This window comes from Denticeps clupeoides, chromosome 5, assembly GCF_900700375.1.
Source record: "Denticeps clupeoides chromosome 5, fDenClu1.1, whole genome shotgun sequence".
NCBI lineage: Eukaryota > Metazoa > Chordata > Actinopteri > Clupeiformes > Denticipitidae > Denticeps > Denticeps clupeoides.
The window spans coordinates 6,501,360-6,521,909 of NC_041711.1; the positions used below are offsets into that span (position 1 = coordinate 6,501,360).

Below are 20,550 nucleotides of genomic sequence, written 5' to 3' on the forward strand. Positions count from 1 at the left end.
GGTCCACGCCATCTTTTATTTGTTTCCCCAGGCGTGACTCTCGTCAGCCTATGAAAGCTACTGTGAAGTCGAGAAGCTGTGTCATGCCGTCCATGTTTCCCCTGGTGATTCCTGGGGTGGGGAGGCAGGGAGACAGATCGGGTCCTAGTGAACCAAACAAAGGATTTCAATGAAAGAACGTAAGTTGCTCTGGATAAGAGCATCTGCCAAATGCTGTAAAGTAAATGCAGTGAAAAATTCCAACATTACTATTGCAAACCCTCTTTACATGGTGTGGATCCTACAGACAAACTTTTGTCAATTAAAATCTTCAATGTGAAGGTGAAATTTCCATCATATATATTTTTATCATACCAGAAGGCCAGTTTGCAGGGCGAGGTCTGAATGTGAAATTCCTGCTCTGACAGCACTGATGCTGATGCTGATGCTGCTGCTGCGTAAAGCTTTAATATGAGACACTGGCCGCGGTTTCATGTATTATTTATGCAGAATTGCTGGCTCTCATCAGAGCCCTGGCTTTGATGAAATCTGAGTGAAACGGACTTTGCCAGGCTTTTGGGGATCGATAATGCATTAATATCACCTGCACAGAGCTGGCCTCATGCATTACATGAAGGAGGTCTAGGACCCCACAGGCTATGTGCCTTCCTTCAGCATTGACAGTATCATGGGGAGAAAATGACAATGCTGACACAGGTGTTTTCAACACGTGATGCTGGCAGAGCCTACTGGGACACACACACACATTCACACACAGGTGAAAAAACAAAATGCTGATATTGAAGAACATAAAGACCAATTTCCATTTCATCTGACAGTAAAACACAGCGCTAAAGGTCACAGTCAGGCAGTTTGGCAAATTCATGCCATCGTAAATCCAGTTTTATGGATACGCCGGCTGCCATAATGTACAGCACCCAGAGGGCAACAGCAGCACAAGCTGCAAAACTCCATCATGTCCTACTCAACAGTGCAATATTTAGCTTTGGGGTCATTTGCCACTGTCCCGATGGAAATGATTAATGTCCTTATCCCAGTAAAACCTCTCATCACAAAAAGACAGTGAATAATTAGCAATAAGAGTTACCCAAACTACTAAAGCTCCTGTTTCACAGAAACACATACACACGCAGCAGACGGTCACATATTTCTGTCCAAGTCCAACAGAGCAATAACCGATCCTGATTCAAACCCACCAGGCATGCAGTGATTTATATCCTCCATTGACCTGAGACAGATGCCAACACACTGTGAGCTTTTCTTGTCATATTATCTTAAGATAAAACAACTGGGTCTTGTGTGGGGTTTTATCAGTCAGCTTCACCCCACCCTCAACACTTCTTAAGCATGATAACAGAGACAATTTAATATATCCGCGGCATTTTATTATGTCTCATGCTAGACATATAAAGTTAAAATTAAATGTTTCATGGTGATTTCAAACCTCTCCCACTCAATATCTATATCCGTATATAATACAGAGACATTGGGTGCAAGGTGGGGACTCGCTCCACAGCTACCTCCTTCCTTTATTGTGTTCATTTATTCGATTTTGATTGGTAAGCTATCAGAAAAGTGGTTAAATTGGAGGTCGATCAGATAATCACTCAGTATCATCATTCATTGTGGTATTATATTTACACCCAGTGTTATTATCTGTGGGAATTTCTTCTGAGCTCTACCAGTCTGTCGACAATCAGCAGGAAACTGAACATTCATCAGTATAGTACAGTATTTATATATTGAAGAATCATCTTCAACTAAACCACACACACACACCAACACTTTCCAACAACAATTAAAAACAAAAGTATTTCCTTTTTGCCTCATTTTAAGCAAAAAATCCATGAGAAAGAATTCATACAACCAAGCACTAAACAATGGTTAATCACAGACTCCTAGAGAGCAGCAGCAAAAATAATTACACCCACGATGAAACAAAAGCTCCTACTGTAAAGTGTTCTATACACCCATTTTGGAAAGATGCCAGGCCCCTGGTAGATTAATTGAAATCACAGTGACACATTATCGTCCAACACTTGCTTAAAAAAACGACCAGTCGGCTCTCGGAATCCACAAAGCGTCTTTCTCCAGGAAGGGCACAGCCCTTGACCTTTCCCTAATATCTGCACAATGCAGGAAATTAGTGGAATGTAATTATCCCAGTTTTCACCACTTGGCACTGAATCAACTGCCATGTGGGAGATGTGATCCCTCAAACCCCAAGCCACTAAGAACAACTCGCTTATATCAGTCACTGAGGCCTCTTCTAGCCCAAGAATCATCTTCATCCTCACCAACACAGCATGGAATCAAAATAAAAGCTGGTAAAGAGGAGGAGCAGTGAAAAGCCTCTTGAATAGCCTCTTCAATTGATGACATTTGGCAAAGTGATAATGACCATGACCACCACTTATAACAGCCAAGAAAAATACTTTCCTGACAGCAAGAGTCTGATAAATCCTAAGTGAAATACGCAAACCTCTCTGTGTGAGGCATGGAAAATGATACACGGGCGATTCGCAGTCGATACACAGCGGGGCAGACGAATCGTCTGGAAAGCAGAGAGTGTCCCTTCAGATGCGAGTGCGGCATGGCGGCATACAAATCTTTAAAGTGCAGCAGCTTCGCAGCCGGGACCTGCCCATTTCCATGCATCAGACAGAGAGCAGACCGCAGACACTGAGCTCTCAGCACTGAGTCAAAAAGACTTATAACCACACTGACATGCTCCTGTATTAGCAACGACCCGACTATTATTATCTTCTCTGTGGATTCAGCCTCTTTTTTCCTCGCTTGTCATTTTAGGCCAATTTTCCATTAAGCGTCTCCAAATGGGTCTGGCTTTTAAATCATCGATACCCTGCTGAAAAAAAACTGGAACAATAAGCACACAGGCCAGGTCACATTCTTCTCTGAGTGGTGGTTCCTGTAAAATGTTAGTCAGATCGTCCACCCCTCCACTGATAAACACACCCACACTGTTTCTTCAGACGTGTCTGGGGAGAGTCAGCCAGATAATGCACAAAATAACAATTATTCTTACTTCTGTTCCAAGCAATTCACAATGGCTCAGCTGCTGACCTCAAATTCACATCTGCAGCATTCACTATTCCACCAGTCTCTCTTCTACTTATCTTATTTTATCAGATTTTATATTTTTATGCAACAAATCACTCATATATAACTCAATTAAAGGCTAAATGTTGTGAAAACCCATGAAAACAGAAGCTTTTTTAATATCAAGTTTGTAGTAGCTCTTAGTAGTTTCAAATGAAGTTAGATGATCTTAAACTCTGGGCTGGGGTGGACTAGCCTTGTGTAAAGTTGCAGGAGAGAGCTGTTCTACAAGAATCATATGACGTGACAAGTCTGGGCTCTTTTTGCTTTCTGACCCCAAAATGGAGGCACAGATTTAAAAAAAAAAAATGTTCAATATTTTAAATCTATTGTGAACGAAGAATAGAGGGGCCAGAGTTTTCTCATGTATTTAAGTATCAATATTCTTATATATTTTTGTAATCTACTGTTTTATGGTGACCACATGACTCAAAGAGAGTTTTTTCACGGGTGGTGCTCCATTATCACATTTTCCTGCGGGTGGTGCTCCACAACTCCGCATGCTGTCAGCTCTAGCTGCTTCCTGGGAGGCCAGAGCACATTTACGCAGTAATTACCCAGCAATTTACTCCTGTACAGTAGAATACATGGAGAAAATGGAAATAAATTCAGCCGTGTAGCAACGCACTGATTAAAAAGCGATTTGGTGGCTGTGTTAAAGTGAGTAATGGATAAAGTGCACCACTGGCAAAACCAATCAGACGGACCCTGGGCCAGGTCAGCACCAACCATCAGGCCCTCTCGCTGTGTACACTGTTGGTCTAAAAATAACAAGGAAAATTGTGAGGGGAAATAGCAGCCAAAGGAAAATCCATGCAAGGATTAACACGTGTGTATGGTCACCCCCATCCCTGACACACCAAGCAGCTTCAGGCCCATTATGCAGTAAACCTGTTCTTCAAGAGGATTTTTTTAGTATGAACTCTTGGATGAGGAAATGCGGGACTGGAAAAATGCTGAAGAGTGGCAGATTTCTGCAATGGCGCTCCTGCACTGGCATCCTTCAGTCTTCACAGACTGCTGTTCCGAGCGATGTCCAACATCTCGGGGTGCCCAGCTCAGATTCTCTGAAGGCCCAGCTGCCCTCCTCCCTCTTTGCAATGAACCCAACCCCATTAATCACTGTCTGAGAGCCGAGTGCATTCCCAAAATCCAGGTGCTGTCGGCACTCTGCATTCAGAGCCCAACCAGGTTTACTCTGACTCTCTGTCTGAATGAGGCAGTACAGGCATCATGATGAGGAGAACCAGCACGCAGGACAAAAAGTCACCTGTATACTTAATCAAAACTCGCTTTCTTCTGTTCCAAGCATTTCACAATGGCTCAGCTGCTTACCTCAAATTCACATCTGCAGCATTCACTATTCCACCAGTCTCTCTTCTACTTATCTTATTTTATCAGTTTTTATATTTTTATGCAACAAATCACTCATATATGACTCAATTAAAGGCTAAATGTTGTGAAAACCCATGAAAACAGAAGCTTTTTTAATATCAAGTTTGTAGTAGCTCTTAGTAGTTTCAAATGAAGGTAGATGATCTTAAACTCTGGGCTGGGGTGGACTAGCCTTGTGTAAAGTTGCAGGAGAGAGCTGTTCTACAAGAATCATATGTAGAACGGCTCTTTTTGCTTTCTGACCCCAAAATGGATGCACAGATTTAAAAAAAAAAACGTTCAATATTTTAAATCTATTGTGAAAGAAGAATAGAGGGGCCAGAGTTTTCTTCTAAAGCCCCATGTATTTAAGTATCAGGTCAGCACCAACCATGATTATTAAAAAAAGAAATAGTTTAGCATTATTCTCAAATTAGCTGCATTATTTTTTTTCTGGTTTTGATGTGCCTTACTGACAGCATCAGTTAATCTCCCAGCACAATTCCAGTACACTTCTTAATTTCACATCTTAACAAAGTAATCCAATAGACACAGCCACATTGCAGATGCAGTACTTTGAGGTTATTAATAAAGCATGATGCTGGGTGACATGCTTTGTAAGTAAAACAATAAGTTGTAAGTAATATTCATGTCGCAAATTTAAATACAGTGTTGTACACTATGTGAAGCAAATTCAACTCATCAATTTATTGTGGTGATCATAGGAGATTTTTGGAGAATACTGCCAACCATACTGCTCAGGGGTTCATAGAAGCTGCTGCACCTTCACGGTCATGTTGAGTCATTCTAACACTGCTGTGCAAAGAAGCTCAGCACGACTGTTCACCTGATAGGTGAAACTACTGACTGTGCACCACTCACGTCTGCCTAAAGCTAAAGTTTTAAGGAGAAGTAACTCAACAGCAGGATGAAAAAAGCTGCTAAAGTGCTGCTAAAGTGCTGCACAGTTTTCAGAGATGAAACTGTGAAGCTAAAAGCAACAAAATGGTCTCCACACATTTCAGATGACACCCTCAGTACGCTCAAGTGCAACCCTCTGTTCCAGTCCAGCTCTTTTAATTATCTTCATGTGATTTAATTATTTGCATATTGCACACCATTCGTCTTAATGATCAGCCTTTCTCACTTCATTACAGAAATCATTCGGCAGTGCGATTTCTGCGCCACCGCTTGTAACAATGTCTGCACGCTCAACCTGGCTGCTCTATGGCATGGAGATGTCCTTGGGACAGCAGGGCAAGAAGAGCATTTCAGATATAAATCACCATGCTGTCCATTTGATGGGGCTGCGGAGGAATTAAAATGAAGAAAAATATTCTCCAAGCACAAAGTGATCGATTCATTTGATTTCCCCTCTCCAGCAAACAAATTCAATGCATTTATCTCATGAAGGACAAACTGCTCAGTACAAGCAGGAACAACTTTGTTCCATGAAGCAGCTTTCAAACTCCTGTTCATCTCAGCAACAAAGAGAAGGTAAACTGAAGGACACATGGACATCATGTCCCACGATGTGTATAAATCATTTAATATAATTTAAATAATGCTACAATGTTGTTTGCGTGGCGCAGCTGATGCAGGGTCAGTTCTCACGCTGTACTTTATGTAATGAAGTTGTGGAGGAGATGCACACAGTGAGGTTGGATTGTTCTGTTTGCTGCAGATCGGGGTTGGGGGGTGTGATCTGGAGCAGATAACGCGGTGGCGGAAATGACTGGCGCAGATAATAACGGAGATTAACCGCACAAAAGCAGCACAGAGACAATGCACGCCCCACATGACCGCTTCAAATACCTACACAAAATAATCCATATCTGCCCCCTATTCCCAGGATCAATATTTAAAAACACATACAGGTGAGTTGAACCTTAACAACCTGTGTTTGTGTGTGTGTGTGTGTGTGTGTGTGTGTGTGTGTGTGTGTGTGTTTGAGTCTACAGAACTTTTTACAGAATATTTAGTCTATTGTACTGTGTGTAATGTTGTGTCCTCAAGACCCACAACCCAAAAAAAACACACATATCACCATGCAAAGCACACGCTTTCTCTCACTTAATTTCATTCTTCCATCAAACAACATGTTGTAATAAAAGTAGCACATATTTTATGAAGATTAGTAAAACACATAAACAATGTACAGGATTCTGTTAATTAATTAACAGGATTCATTATAATTCTTTCACAGTGAGGTGAAATAACAATTGGACACAAGTCGGACCTTGTGCCATTTCTGCTTCACAAGTTCGGCAAAATGAACATTAATAACAAATAGAAGTTCTTTTAAAAAGAATCCAAAGAAACCAGTTTTAGCACTGTAATAATGCTTGCTGCTTAATAACAGAATATTATATTTCATCTCGCAGCGCGTCATACTCCAGAGCTCAGGCGGCGTCCTGCAGCAGCATAAAAAGCAGCACCCAACTTCCAGAAACTCGCGGAAAATCCTCCGAACTTGGTGCGCATGGAGTTGTTCTTTACCTGTTGGTCCTTCTACGCCAGGATCCGCGTGGATCTGCACGGCCAGGATCAGGAACAGCGTGCAGGTGTTCATCGTGCGTTTTTAGTCCAGTCTGGGGGTCTCAACTTCTCCGCCAGTCGGTCCAGCCGCGCAGATTCCCTGCTATTCCCGCCGAAGACCGACAGATTCTCCGGGATCGGTCTGGAACGGGAAGGGGGTGCGACCGGCGCTACGTGACGTCAGGATAAACAGTTGAAAAAAGACTTGGTTTTTCCCCCTACGCATATCTTCCTGCGAGTGACACGCCAGGTGTAAAAGTGAGCCGCTGGCGCCCCCAAGCGGTGCACGTTGCGCCAAAGATGCCGTGGCGTGATGCTGTGGCGACCAGATGCAAAATATGCTTTTAGCGGCGTAGTTCACTAGTCTAGTCCACTCAAACCAGCAGGGTTGAGATTTCATTTTCCAGATATTGGACATATCATGGCACAGATGTGAGTCATAAAAAAATCTGGTTAGAACCGGTTCTGGCACAAAACCCTGCTTGAATTAAAGGTCTGGCATAAGGTAAAGAACATTCAATCATAATAAGCCCATATATAGAATCCCTGCTGTCTGCTAATGTGCATAGGTGAGATCTGGATAGGGCTCGAGTCAGAATCCACCCACATGGGCCGTCCTTACTAATTGTAAGGACTAATTGTAGCCCCCTCGGTCATCTTCCTTTTTCCCTCATACACGTTTGCCAAGCCACATGTTTACAATCCAAACACTATTCATGAACTTCATGAAACATTTGCATACAGTCAGAGATTCAGCTGACATTTTTCCAGCTCACATACCCCAGCTAGTTTTCCCTGTCACTTTATGAGAGGAGTGTGTTTGGAAATGTGTCTCTTTTTCACCTCTGCCACTCTGATTTTTCATCAGAGGAGAGAATTTCCACTGTGCCCCCCAGGGAAAGAAATGAAAAAGAGCGAATAAGGGCTACAAGGTTGCTGATTATTCATATTCATAGTTCTATATAACACTGAACCTTACTGGGATGTTATAGAACACAACCACATTATCGGAATGGCTCTGATGTCACGGTTTAGTCTAATCTTTTTATGTCACAGCAGCAGTAAGGGCATCAATAAATCTAAAAACACGAGAAGGGTGTTCTGCATATACTGAGGAATTTTAAATACATCTATTTAAAAGTAGTTTAATATTGGTTTACCCGGTGGCCTAGGTTGACCTTTTTGTTAAGGTATAACGCATTTTTAGTCACATTTTCCCATTTTACTGTCAGGATTTTACTGTCGGGTGTTTTAAGTCATTTTTCAATCAGCATCATGCTGTCCCTTTTCTCCTAAATTAACATTAAGTGTCCCTTGTGAAGAGAGGTCATGTAAAAAAGAAAGGCTTTATTTCTGGAGTTCCCGCCCTGAACAACCTGGTCCCCAGAATAAGTCAATAGAAGTGGCAGCACATGAACTACCTGTTCCTGGCACAGAACGTAGATGGGAGAAACAGCTCACCTACTCCCCACAGGGACGGTTGCTGTGCCAGAGCTATTGTCCTCTAGCACCTCTTAATATGTCATTGAGGTCATCTAGAGTGCAGTTGTTCCCACAAGTGCAACAACTAACGTTTCTTTCTGACTCTGCAAACCCAAAAGCTTACACAATGTCAGAGGAAATCAGCAGATGGCCTGACACTGCAAACCTGACCCTGCAGAACAAAAATATAATCAAAGCACTATTTGTGGGACATCATCTAGTTAGTTAGTCAGTGTTTCGGGGTGCCTCAGATGAATAGGTGAGTCGCACAATTGAATTAAAAGGAGAGAGGCGCATACAGTCAGGCTCTGACACATTTGGGGCCTGAAAAAGAAGACAACAGTTGAGCCTCAAATGTGTTTAGTTACAAACAGGGGACAGAGTGATGGATTGCCTCTCAAATTGTTTAATCTGACACCACAAGAGCAAAGGAGTGAGTAGCTTCCATTCCTATACTAATACTGCTGATGCACCGAAGGGCATTTGGAGAACTGAGGACAGCATCATTAGATGCAAATTATATACATAGCTGGTATTTTGCATATAACAGGGATTAAAGTGAAAGTGAAGTGATTGTCATTGTGAAACACTGCAGCACAGCACATGGTGCACACAATGAAATGTGTCCTCTGCTTTTAACCCATCACCCTTGGTGAGCAGTGGGCAGCCATGACAAGAAGAAAGTGAAGTGATTGTCACATGTGATACACAGCAGCACAGCACACGATGCACACAGTGAAATTTGTCCTCTGCATTTAACCCATCACCCTGAGTGAGCAGTGGGCAGCCATGACAAGCGCCCGGGGAGCAGTGTGTGGGGACGGTGCTTTGCTCAGTGGCACCTCAGTGGCACCTTGGCGGATCGGGAATCGAACCGACAACCTTCTGATTACAGGACCGTTTCCTTAACCGCTAGGCCACCACTGCCCCCAGGCGCCCGGGGAGCAGTGTGTGGGGACAGTGCTTTGGTCAGTGGCAGTGGATTCAAACCGGCAACCTTTGATTACGGGGCTGCTTCCTTAACAGCTGCCATTGCCAGCCTTTCCAATCACAGGGGGATGGAAATGAAGCTGCAGTGGTGCACAATCTCTTCATGACATTTTAATTACACAGAGACAGTTAACACCATTCGCTGCATTGTTGTGGATGACAAAAAGAGGACATCTCATTCACTAGAGCAGCCCTCCTGTTGACAAAGAAAAGCCTTCAGTAGCCAAAGAACCTTCACCTTTATCCTTTTGGCCTCTTTTTGTGAATGGCTTTTGAAGCTTTGGAAGGTTTTGCCGTTTGCATAACAAAGACTCTGCTGCCCTTGTGCTGTACCCATTGCACCAGGCTCTTTTTAACACACCCATTTAGGCTTAAGATCATACTGCTCATCAGAGATGAAAAAAGGGCACAGGTTTCTAAACAGAGGTGAGTCCAAGTCCCCTCTGCTTAGTAATGCACTGACAACGAAGTGCCAAATTGGGCAGGTTCTGCTTTTACCTCCCTCTGCTGGTGGCAAAAAAGGTACCAGATCCATATTTCTTAATATCTGAAGTATTCCAATTACAATTGAATTTTTATAGCTTGAGAATGGAGTTGAAGAAAGTCAGGCATTAATATTTTGTGATATATTTATTAATTTATTTTTAAATTTGCTGTCTGATTATCATGGCGTATATCATTATTATCCTTCGGCACATGTCCAAAATATTAGTATATTTTTATTTTCATTAAACAACACCAGCCCCTCTAATTTTCCAAAACAGTACCAGTGTGCTGATCTCTCACACACAAAAAATTTGACCTTTTAGTTCTATAGAAATGTTTTATATTTTACAATAACATTTAACAGAAAATAGCATTTTGTGTAGCTTAGTACAGTATAAGTGTTTACAGAGCTCATCACCTGATCCAAATGAACGGCTATAAGAAACTGTGACCAGTCTGCCAAAAGGACACGCAAGTTGACACCCTCCTTCCAGTCACAGTTGACCCGTGTGACCAAACAAATGCCATGAAAGGAGCTCACGTCTCTCCACTCACTATAGATGGTCCTAAGGCTGAAGGTCAGCAAGTGCGTTTCTCTTTAAAATAAGAATTGTAAACGGAAAAAGGAAGGAAAAGAAGGAAAAAAGAACAAGAACAGGTGAACAATTTATACAGCACAGCCAGGTAAAATAAACAGGTTGCTGGCCTTCCATACTGTCCATGGAGGTCAACCCCCCCTCATAAAAAATTGAAAATGCTTGCAGAAATATTAAATTAAAAAAAGTCAAAGGTCCATGGCATTCTGTGCTTTTGTCTTGCATAGAGGCCCCCCACCTGTGTCCCTATCAAACGGCCTCCCCCAGAAAATAGGCATGAAAAGCCTGCCATTTGCATGAGGCCCCACGAAGAGAAGGAAACAACACAGGAAACATCAAAGGAAAGATCCTGATTGGTCTGTGGGAACTTTTTGGGAGCCAAATGTATAAAAGAATTTTCTCTTCTGGGCTCTTGACTTTTCCTCTTCCATCGGGAACTGTTTTTTTTTTCCCCCAGTTTCTGAGTCTTGCTTGCTCTCTCCCTGTTTCTCCTGGACCAGGTGGCCTCTCTGAAGCCTGGTTTCTGGCTTTTCTCTCTCTTCCTCTACCCCTTTCTATTTTCTTTTATTTTGGGGTTTTCTGTAACATTGGTAACTTTTTACACACAATATTTACATGTAACTGCAATCGTAATCTACTGGTGTTAATAAATTAGAAACTGTTCATTCTTGTAATCTCTATTATGCCATGCCTCTTTCATGCCAAGGAACATCAGATTGGGAGTGTGTTTTAATACAGCGCTTGCAGCGTTATCCCACCTTACATATGTATCTTGGAGAGAAAAACTAACTAGCCTTTATTACTTGTAATTATCATTATAAAAACCAAAAAGCATGATTGACGGCTCTCACACACCCTATTCACAATCCCCGTGCACTAGGAAAATATGATACACGTTCATGTCATATATATTACATAAAAATATAGACTATATTCACTTATGAACAATAATATAAATCAGAATATGTGATTTACAAGCTATCATAAATAAGCTATTATAAAAATGTGCAATAATAGTTGTTCATAATTTGCAACAAATACTGATAACTACATTTCAAATACTGAAAGTGTACAAAGGCAAAAAAAATGAAAATAGAAATGAGATTAAACCCAGTTCCAATTGTGCATCCATCTCACACTGGGGTTTAAAAATTAATCTTACATCAAACTGTAGTGTGGGGGACATCATAAAGGATAAAAAAAAAATAGGATTCTTTATTCTGGTTGTCTGCCATCTTAAAAAAGAGAAAGAGATCAATCAGCCTCATTTAAAAAGTCCCTGAACACCAGCAGTAGGTCATATCTTGCTCACCTTTATATTTCTTTGTTCTTATTCCCTTTGTCTCTAGTGACACATTTTAAGTGGCTCTTTCTCTCCATGTCTTAATCCTGACAGGAACTGGCTCACTTCTCTGTTCTTCCTGTGAGATGCTCTTCCTCCTGCTCTACCTCTGCATCAACATCTCTTCCATTCTTGTCCCCATCCTCTGCATATGTCACCTCCACACCAGTGGGCAAACTGTCACTGGCTTCTCCCTTAACCTTGAGGGCCCCAGGCAAGCCAGAGTGATGGGTTAAGAGTTGATAACCAGGGGCCAGCTGGGCCAGGGTGGATGTGGGGATACCGGCCAGTGACAGTGCCTGGCTCAGCGGCGAGAAAGCAAAGCCAGGGAGCATGAAGAATGGAAAACTTGCTGATGTAAAGGCTGAAGAACAGTTTTCCACCTTTGCACGTTTGTTCGGTGGTGGTCTGAATGAACTTGGTACACTCTGCTTCACATGGAAGGGGAAGGAGAGTCTTGTTCTCCAGTCTTCATGCAGCAACTTCTGATTGAACAGCTGGCTCTCTAGAACTTCAGCAAAATAACAGAGTAAAAATGATCCTCAGACTCAGAAGATACTACTGTTTTTGCGTTAGGAAAACCAGTGCAAATGAAGCATCTGTCTGAAGCTCAATAATCAACATGACATAACAATATGTAGTTGAATGTGCTTCCTCACATTTCAGGGCATGTTGCAGCTGGTGCTGCTCTTCACCAGTTCGGCCGCGGTGGAGCTCCAGCACCTGCCTCACAGAGTCCAGCAGCCCAAACATCTGAGTGAATGCACTCAGAACCACTGCATCTGACACACACAATTATAAAACACAGTAACACATAATTAACACATTAAATTTTATATTTCAGCTGACGTTTCCTACAACCTAAATGTATAAGCAACTTTAAGGCATTTTCTGACATTTAAATGAAAGTTACTGATTCTGTTTTTATTATGACAATTTGCATATAATTAATCCCCCCAAAAATCTATTTCCACTGTATTTCAGCCCTGCCACAAAAGGACCTGCTGTGATCATTTCAGTGATCCTCTCATTAACGCAAGTGAGAGTGTTGAGGAGCACAAAGCTGGAGACCATTCTGTCCTGGTGAATGAGTTAGAATAGCAGACTGGATGCTTTAAATCATTGTTCTTCCTCTGTTAACCATGGTAACATGCAAGGAAACATGTGCAGACATCACTGTGTTGCATAAAAAGATCTTCACAGACAAGGATATTGCTGCTACAAAGATTGAACATAAATCAACCATTTATCGGATCATCAAAAAATTCAAGGAGAGACAATCAAGAGTTGTGAAGAAGGCCCAAGAAAGTCCAGCAAGCTCCAGGGCCGTCTCATAAAGATGATTCAGATGCGGGATCGAGTGCCACCAGTGCAGAGCTTGCTCAGAAATGACAACAGGCTGGTGTGAGTGCATGCACAGTGAAGACTTTTGGAAGATGACCTGGTGTCAAGAAGTGCAGCAAAAAAGCCACTTCTTTCCAAGAAAAACATCAAGGACAAACTGATATTCTGTACAGGGATTGAACTGAGAAATGCGGTAAAGCCTCTTTTTCATTGTTTGGGACATACGGAAAAATTATTGTCTGAAGAAGGTAAAGATGAGCACTACCATCAGTCCTGTCACATGCCAATAGCAAAGCATCCTGAGACCATTCATGTGTGGGGCTGCTTCTCATTCAAGGGAGTGGGCGCACTCACAATTTTGTCTAAGAATAAAAAATGGCCCCAAAACATCCTCTGGCAGCAACTTCTCCCAACCATCCAAAAACTGTTTGATGAAGAACAATGCCTTTTCCAACATGATGGAGCACCGTACCATAAGTCCAAAATGATAAGTGACTTGGGGAACAAAACATTGAAATTTTTGATCCATGGACAGGAAACTCCCCAGTCCTTAATCCAATCGAGAACTTGTGGTCAATCCTGAAGAGGCGGGTGGACAAATAATACCCACCAAATTCTGACAAACTCCATGCATGATTATTAAGGAATGGGTTGCCATCAGTCAGGATTGGGCCAAAAAGTTGATTGACTCAGAACGGATAGTGATCCTCAGGGGATAACGGTGCAGCTGGTTGTGTCTTATCCACCTCCCCATAAAAGACCCACGTGATCCAGAGTCTACAGAGCCATTCTCCAACACGACATCTGGAATCTTCTCCAACGTGTCTGTGGTATGTGTATGTGTGAAAGAGACTGGTGGTATTGTCACAAGCCTGATGGGAGTGAGTTTTTCACAGGAGCAATCGTGAGTAAGAACTAGCCGGACAGCCTCGACACCAGCCCCAGGACCGAGTGGAACCCCTTCCCTGTTTTTACAGTGTCTTTGAAATTCCTCTGGTTTTTGTTTATATCTTAATAAACTGTTCTTTCCCTTGCCCCTTTCCCGTCCATCGTCTTTCATATATCAGACTCCGGCGTGACACAGCTGTAGTTACCTGTATGCTGTAGATTTTCCTGTTGGCTACGCTGCTCAACTCCTCTAAGCAGGGCCAGCAGCTCAGAACGGACTTTGGACACCACCTCCCCCATCAGCCCCATGTCTGCCAGGCTCTGCCAGAAACTCAGAGGGTCCTCTAGATCACACACACATGAAGAAAGTTTGTGTCAATTTTGATTCACTGTATGTGCAACTATGGCCATTGGGACCCACCTGATATGTCCTCCGTCTCCTTCTTGACCTCCCCATTGGCTACTGTTTGGATCATGTGACTGCTGGATGGCTCCACTACAAGACAACCTGCATCCTCCAATTTAACTTCCACCTGCCCTGAAACTCCTGTGTAAAAGGCATGCATACTTTTAGCAAATCAACTTTTCATCTCTCTTCCTCTCTCACACACACACACTTCAGGTATAGTGAATCTTTTGTACCACCGTTGTTTGAGTAAACCTTTTTAGTTCTGTTCGGTTCTCAACTATGACTAATTTATGTGAGAAAATTATGTCTTATGATCCCTGAACCACTCTTTCACTGTTGGAGCCTGGTAAATCCTGGCATTGTTATCTTGAAATATGGTTGTGCCATGGATGAAATACAGAGCTCATATAGTATACCTAGGGAGTCATATGAATTAATTTTATTACCACATAATTGCCCTGAACAGGGTCAATCTGGATTTTTCCATTGATCCATACCATCTTTGTGCTGCCTGCAAATTCAAACCTTTTACTTATAATTAGTCTCACTTACAATAAATTTTCTTATGGCCACAAACATTTTTAGTTCTCACTGTATAGAATGTGTGCTTTCACTATTAAAGAGAGTTGTAAGTTCAACATTCAATAATTACAACATTCTGGCCATATTTTATAAATAGATGATGGTTCTCCAATATACTTCTAGGTTTTAAGTAGTTTCATTTGCTTGATATCAAGAATCTGTCCCAACTGGAACACAGTGACAACTGTGTCTTGCAACCTGATTGTTTAATAAATGGGAAGGTATTCAATGCATTAGTTCAACTGAAATAACGTTACTGTCATGATCCAGTCCGGAAGGGGTTACTCCGGGTCCGGGATGCGGACCAGAGTTCCATGTTTGTAATGTTTCCTGATCGTGTTCACCTGTGTCTGATCGTATAAAGCTGCCCTGTTCGTGTCTGTTCACCGTCGGGTTATTGTTCCATGTTAAGTCTAACTTGTTAATGGATGTCTTCCCTGTCCTGTTCATGTATTAAACCCCTGTTTGTGACGTTGTGCTTCATGTCCAGCCATCATTCCAGATCAACTGCCTCGCCATGTCAAACCAGCGTGACAGTTACTAGCTGAAACAACTTCAGTCACTCCACTAATTAGCCAAATGTGCTTGCCTAAGTGCTCATATAAGTCCAAGGGCAGTGTTTGAGGGGCAGTGTTTGAATTTCACCAACCAGCATACCATGTAATGCAGACCAGGCAGGCTATTCAGACACATAAGAAGTCAAAAAAGCATCAAAATTTCTAAAGAACTCCTGTTACAATTTAAATCAGATCACAAATGTTAAATTCCAAATCCTTTTTGTCAGATTAGATTGAAGTGCACAGATTAAGGAAATAGGGCAGATGACAGGAAGTGTTCACCTGGCAGAGGGGAGCTGGAGGAAGGCTGGGGGATGATGGCAGACAGCGGCATGCGTGTGTGGTTGATGAGAAGGTCAAACTTTGTGCTGCGACACGTGTTGGTGCAGGCTGTGTCATGCTGGTAAAAGTCAATCTGACCCGAGTCCATCATTTTCCTGAGTGGAAGACAAAGAAATGAGAACGAGAGGGAACGGATGAAAACATTAACCACAAACCTCCCCAGATGGTGTAAGCACTGACCAGCATAACAATTAACAATGTAATTACTAAGGCTCCATTACAATTTATGATCCATTTAATATGGGTCCATGCTGCAATAAATATGAGCCCATTAGATTAAAAGTGACAAGAGAAAAAGCCATCAGATGCCTTCAGGTAATTAAATATCGCACATGATGCTGAACTCAGGAACGGGAGTGCCAGTGCCAGGCCTGTGGAATAAAGGATGACATCAGTATCCAAAGAACTGTAAAGAAAACCGTTTTAGCATTTTTGTCAGATTTGGACAGTTCATCTAAATTTTATGCAGATAATATTCAATATTTCATCCATTCAATTCAGCCATTTTAAGCTGCAACTATGCAATTAGACAAGAGAGTCTATGATATATCAGAAATATACAGTTGTTCAATGCAAGGGGAGTGTCACAAGTATGTCTTCAGCGTTAAGAAAAGTGACTGCTTGCTAGTTATGTGTATGTTAGAGATGAGGAACTAACTACCAACCCTTTCTGTTGATTTGTCACTATATCTGATAACCAGAAGATGAACATTTAAACGTTTTTCACTCTCTGTTTAAAATGAGAGGAGCCTGAAGACATGATCAACAGCTTTCTCTTTCCTTATTTCCTCATTCTGGAATATTTAAACCCCCTCCTGTCAGTATACTGTATTGCAGTGTCCATTTTCTCTATTTCTCCTCCATTCTCCTCCCTCTTTATGCTCATAATACCTTTTAAGCACTAACAGCAAATCTGTAATACCTATCATCAACTAGATACGTTATATCTATCAAGATAAATTTACAGGTAGCTCATTAATGCATTCTGATGGATAATATAAAAAAAACTCCATATTTTAATTATTGGTTTTATTCTATAACAATATATAATCCATACCCTATAAAGAATGTCCCATCTTGTCTGATCTCAGAATCTTAGCAGGATTAGGCCTGGTTAATGCTCCACAAACTGATACCGATCAGTCAAATATGACCTGAACTGTAGGCGAGACAGGACAGGGAGCATGTGTACATGGAAACGAAAACCCAGTTGTAGAGTGGCGAAAGGAGGCAGTTGAATTAATCTGCGAATCTTTGGAATGTTGATGCTTGTGAAAGCAAAAACAAGACAAGGAACAAGAAGGCGGGAAGGCAAGACAGGAGCACGAACAAAAAGAATAAAGGTTTTACTTGGTAGAGGTGAGTTGTGCTGAGTCATTGATACAAAGGGCATTCAATGACTGTATCAGTTAATGGTGATTCATCTTCACAAGGTGGCGTTTGGTGATCCACAAGGTTCTGCCTTGGGTCCGTTGCTATTTTCATTATACAAGTTACCTTTAGGTCATGTCATTCGTAAGCATGTTATTAACTTTCACTGCTATGCGATGACACGGCTGTATGTATTAGCAATTAGAAATGCCAGATGTGAGGCAGCAGCTGAACAGAATAGAAAATTGTCTGAAGGACATTAAGACAGTGGATGCTCACCAACTTTCTGTTCTTTAGCCTCATGCAGCCAGACGTACACAGTCTGACTACATCATAACTCTGGATAGTACAGAAGTAAACAATCAGATAGACAAAGTGGATCTAAGTGTATATCAAATGAGAGACTTGCATCAGAATGTGTACGTCTGGCTGTGATTGTCATTGTGAAACACTAGAGCACATTGCACATGGTGCACACAACAAAATGTGTCCTCTGCTTTTAACCCATCACCCTTAATGAGCAGTTTGCAGCCATGAAAAGCGCCTGGCTCATCAGTGGCACCTTGGTGGCTCGGGATCTGGCAACCTTCTGATTATTACTATTAGATTTCAAATTAAAATAGAGTGGATTTGTACTTATCTTATCTACTTGGGTCGCTTCCTTAACCACTAGGCCATTTTGGCCTATACAAAACTAAATTGTTGTTGCTGTTGTTTTGCTGCCAAATCATAACCAAGTTTTCATTATGGATTATCTAATGTACTAGCCTGTCCGGCCAAACAGATTTCATGGATTGTACAAATAGGCTAATGCAAAAAAGATTTATATTCATACCTGAGCATCACCCCTCCAAGCCGAATGGCTCTTTTCCAGTCCTTCAGAGTGGCTTTTCCTGCCAGGTGCACAAACTGCTTGGGGCTGATGAGCTGGTTGTTGAACTGAATGGAAAGTAAAAAGGGATAGATTAACGTTAATCTCCAATTCTACAACAAAACATTCCATGTAAGCAAAATATGTGCCGTTTAATCTTAGCTATGTAAATGCATTTATCCCTTTAGACCTTAAAAAGTGACTAAGAGATCAATGAGACTTTTGATCCTGCAGCGTGACACAGTACACTAAAGTGACTTTGAGAAAGAATACCTTAACACATCTGACGTTGATGCCAGGACACACAAATTTCTTAAACAGAAGAACGGCTTTGCTGTCGCCACAGGTTATTGGGTACCCATATTCCACTTCATCTCCATCTATGATACTGTCCTCTGCTGAAGCAAACACAAATACTCAGATTAATGTTGTTAACTTTTTGTTTATATCTTATCATATTTAAATGAACAAAAAACCCACCCTGCTTTGCCTCAACAGCTAAAACTGTGGTGCCAGAATCTGCAATGTCACAGTTTGTCCTGAGGGGGGTGACAAATATTTAAGAATTACGTCAGAAAACAATTAGCATGAGCAAAAAATGTTGAGTGTGACTTTTTTTTTATATTCATAAAGCTTTTCAGCATAAAAAGACTGAAGATGTTGTTCGATACCAGAGGGTCACTTTGCCCTGTGTTGTGTCTTACCCCTCTGCCATAGACTGAACATGTAAGATGACCTTTGTCTTGTGGTTGCTTCTGGAGTCACTATTGGAATTCTTCACCAACATTACACCCCCCTTGGACATGGTAACAGTGGCATCTGATTGCCTCAAACTGATGCTGAAACACAGAGCAAATGTTCCTATCATCTAGAATGAATTATACACATCCGTCTGCATATTCAAATTAAAAAGAAAGTGATGAAGAGCAAATAAAATGTATTTACTGAGCAGAATGAAGTAACCCTTAATGGAGATTCACAAATTTTGTGTGAGTGTACTGTAGAGAAGGGTCATGTAGATAATCGCCTCATTGATAATCTATAGTGACACTGATTTTAAAAAAGGTAACAGCATTAGTTTAGTGATGTCAACATCAGGCCTGTGATCCATATATGAGACCAGGCTGCTGAATCAGTTCTAAGAATCAATGTAACAGCAACAGAAGTACATCTGTCTATCATTCACTCTCTCTATCATAACTGTTTCTCAGGGTCACAGCTGCCGAAGCCCTCCCAGGACACTGGGAACAGCACAGCTGATTTTAACAAAAATGTCTACTTGATGTATATTCTAAAAGTTTTATGAATACATTACTGTTGTATACTATAAAATGTAATAACCCATCCAGTACTCAAGCCTAATTATCAATGATCAAGGATCAAGGAAGATATTTTACAGAGAAATGATCGAATGCATATAAAAAACAGGACACGAAAGCAGACCCAAGGGAAACACTGTATGTTCTATATGTCTTCCTTTTAACTACGGCTCTGCGCCCCACGCGTGGCCGTGACATTTGTATATTTTCGTCTGTTTACGAGCGCGCCACCTACAGCAAGCCAGTGCAAATGTAAATATGAAGGTGGCGACGGAGAACGCAGCTGGGATCGGAAAAGAACGGCCTCCCCTCAGACATGCAGACAAGTGTCCTCCCTTCACGGACGTCTCGATCCCTCGCTCCTCTCCCATTCGGCGCTGACGTCTGCGCCGCACGCCAGCGTCGTCCCGTCCCCTCCTGTTTTCGCGCCGAATGCGGCGACACGGCAAACGCACCCGCGCCCAGGCCTTAAAGCTAAAGTTGCCCGAAGCGCCGCTAGTTTCTCACCCTTTTACCGCGTCGAACGCATCCTTGGCTCCGTCGCAAGCTGTCTTCAGAGCATGCGCCTTACCGCGCGGCTACACTTCCTGCAGCGCACGTAACGAGCGTCGCCCGAGCGGCATCTGTCCCGCTGTCACGACAGGCGCCCCGTTCGCACGCGATGTACGAGTCGACGACAGTCCAACGACTGGCAGCCCATCATTCACTTTTTCACGCAGATACATGTACATAGCGTTTATAAAATACTTTACAAAATGGTCATTATTTGTTATGCATCATAAGGGGGAAGTAATATTACTGTATACATGGCGTATACACAGTAAAATGTCTTGCATTTTTTTCTAACAGAAGGTGGCAGTGTTGAATTGTGCAGTTTACATACTCAGAAGTAAACATCTGAATCGTAGAAGTACTAACTAAATTAAATTGTCAAATTGT

The 20,550-nt window shown here is 42.0% G+C and overlaps 2 protein-coding genes across 8 annotated transcripts in view; both read right to left on the reverse strand.

Moving 5' to 3' along the window:
• ptprub (protein tyrosine phosphatase receptor type Ub) overlaps positions 1-7,314 on the reverse strand; it is a 204,966-nt gene extending 197,652 nt beyond the window's left edge. For 3 of the 5 annotated variants that reach the window (XM_028980630.1, XM_028980632.1, XM_028980633.1), the window contains exon 1: positions 6,994-7,314. In XM_028980630.1, the coding sequence (XP_028836463.1) occupies positions 6,994-7,066 (73 nt within the window). In that variant the 5' untranslated portion in view covers positions 7,067-7,314. The remainder of the gene's footprint in view (positions 1-6,993) is intronic. The other 2 variants (XM_028980631.1, XM_028980629.1) reach the window with 1 other exon arrangement.
• A 3,978-nt stretch (positions 7,315-11,292) lies between these two features.
• LOC114790516 (glucocorticoid modulatory element-binding protein 1-like) lies at positions 11,293-20,317 on the reverse strand. 3 transcript variants are annotated; one of them, XR_003749812.1, is made up of 11 exons: positions 20,119-20,317; positions 18,997-19,131; positions 18,773-18,831; positions 18,566-18,690; positions 18,257-18,360; positions 15,991-16,145; positions 14,582-14,707; positions 14,367-14,504; positions 12,588-12,710; positions 11,899-12,439; positions 11,293-11,821 (listed from the first exon to the last, which is right to left on the reverse strand). XR_003749812.1 is itself a non-coding variant. In XM_028980654.1 (10 exons), the coding sequence occupies exons 2-10, from the start codon at positions 19,095-19,097 to the stop codon at positions 11,991-11,993; spliced, it is 1,380 nt and encodes a 459-aa protein (XP_028836487.1). In that variant the 5' UTR covers positions 19,098-19,131; positions 20,119-20,317; the 3' UTR covers positions 11,293-11,990. The 3 variants fall into 3 exon arrangements, 2 of the variants coding, with proteins under 2 accessions (XP_028836487.1, XP_028836488.1); XM_028980654.1 differs by having other exon boundaries at positions 11,293-12,439; XM_028980655.1 differs by having other exon boundaries at positions 11,293-12,439; positions 18,566-18,687; positions 20,119-20,314.
• Positions 20,318-20,550: the final 233 nt, after the last annotated feature.

Excerpts from the sequence above, each read along its gene's own strand:
- LOC114790516 (XM_028980654.1), bottom strand. The coding sequence starts at position 19,097 with ATGTCCAAGGGGGGTGTAATGTTGGTGAAGAATTCCAATAGTGACTCC. Across the intron at positions 14,708-15,990 it reads CTCCAGCTCCCCTCTGCCAG|GAGTTTCAGGGCAGGTGGAA; the intron begins GTGAACACTTCC and ends CCTTTTACACAG. Across the intron at positions 12,440-12,587 it reads GCTGCAACATGCCCTGAAAT|TTCTAGAGAGCCAGCTGTTC; the intron begins GTGAGGAAGCAC and ends ATTTTGCTGAAG.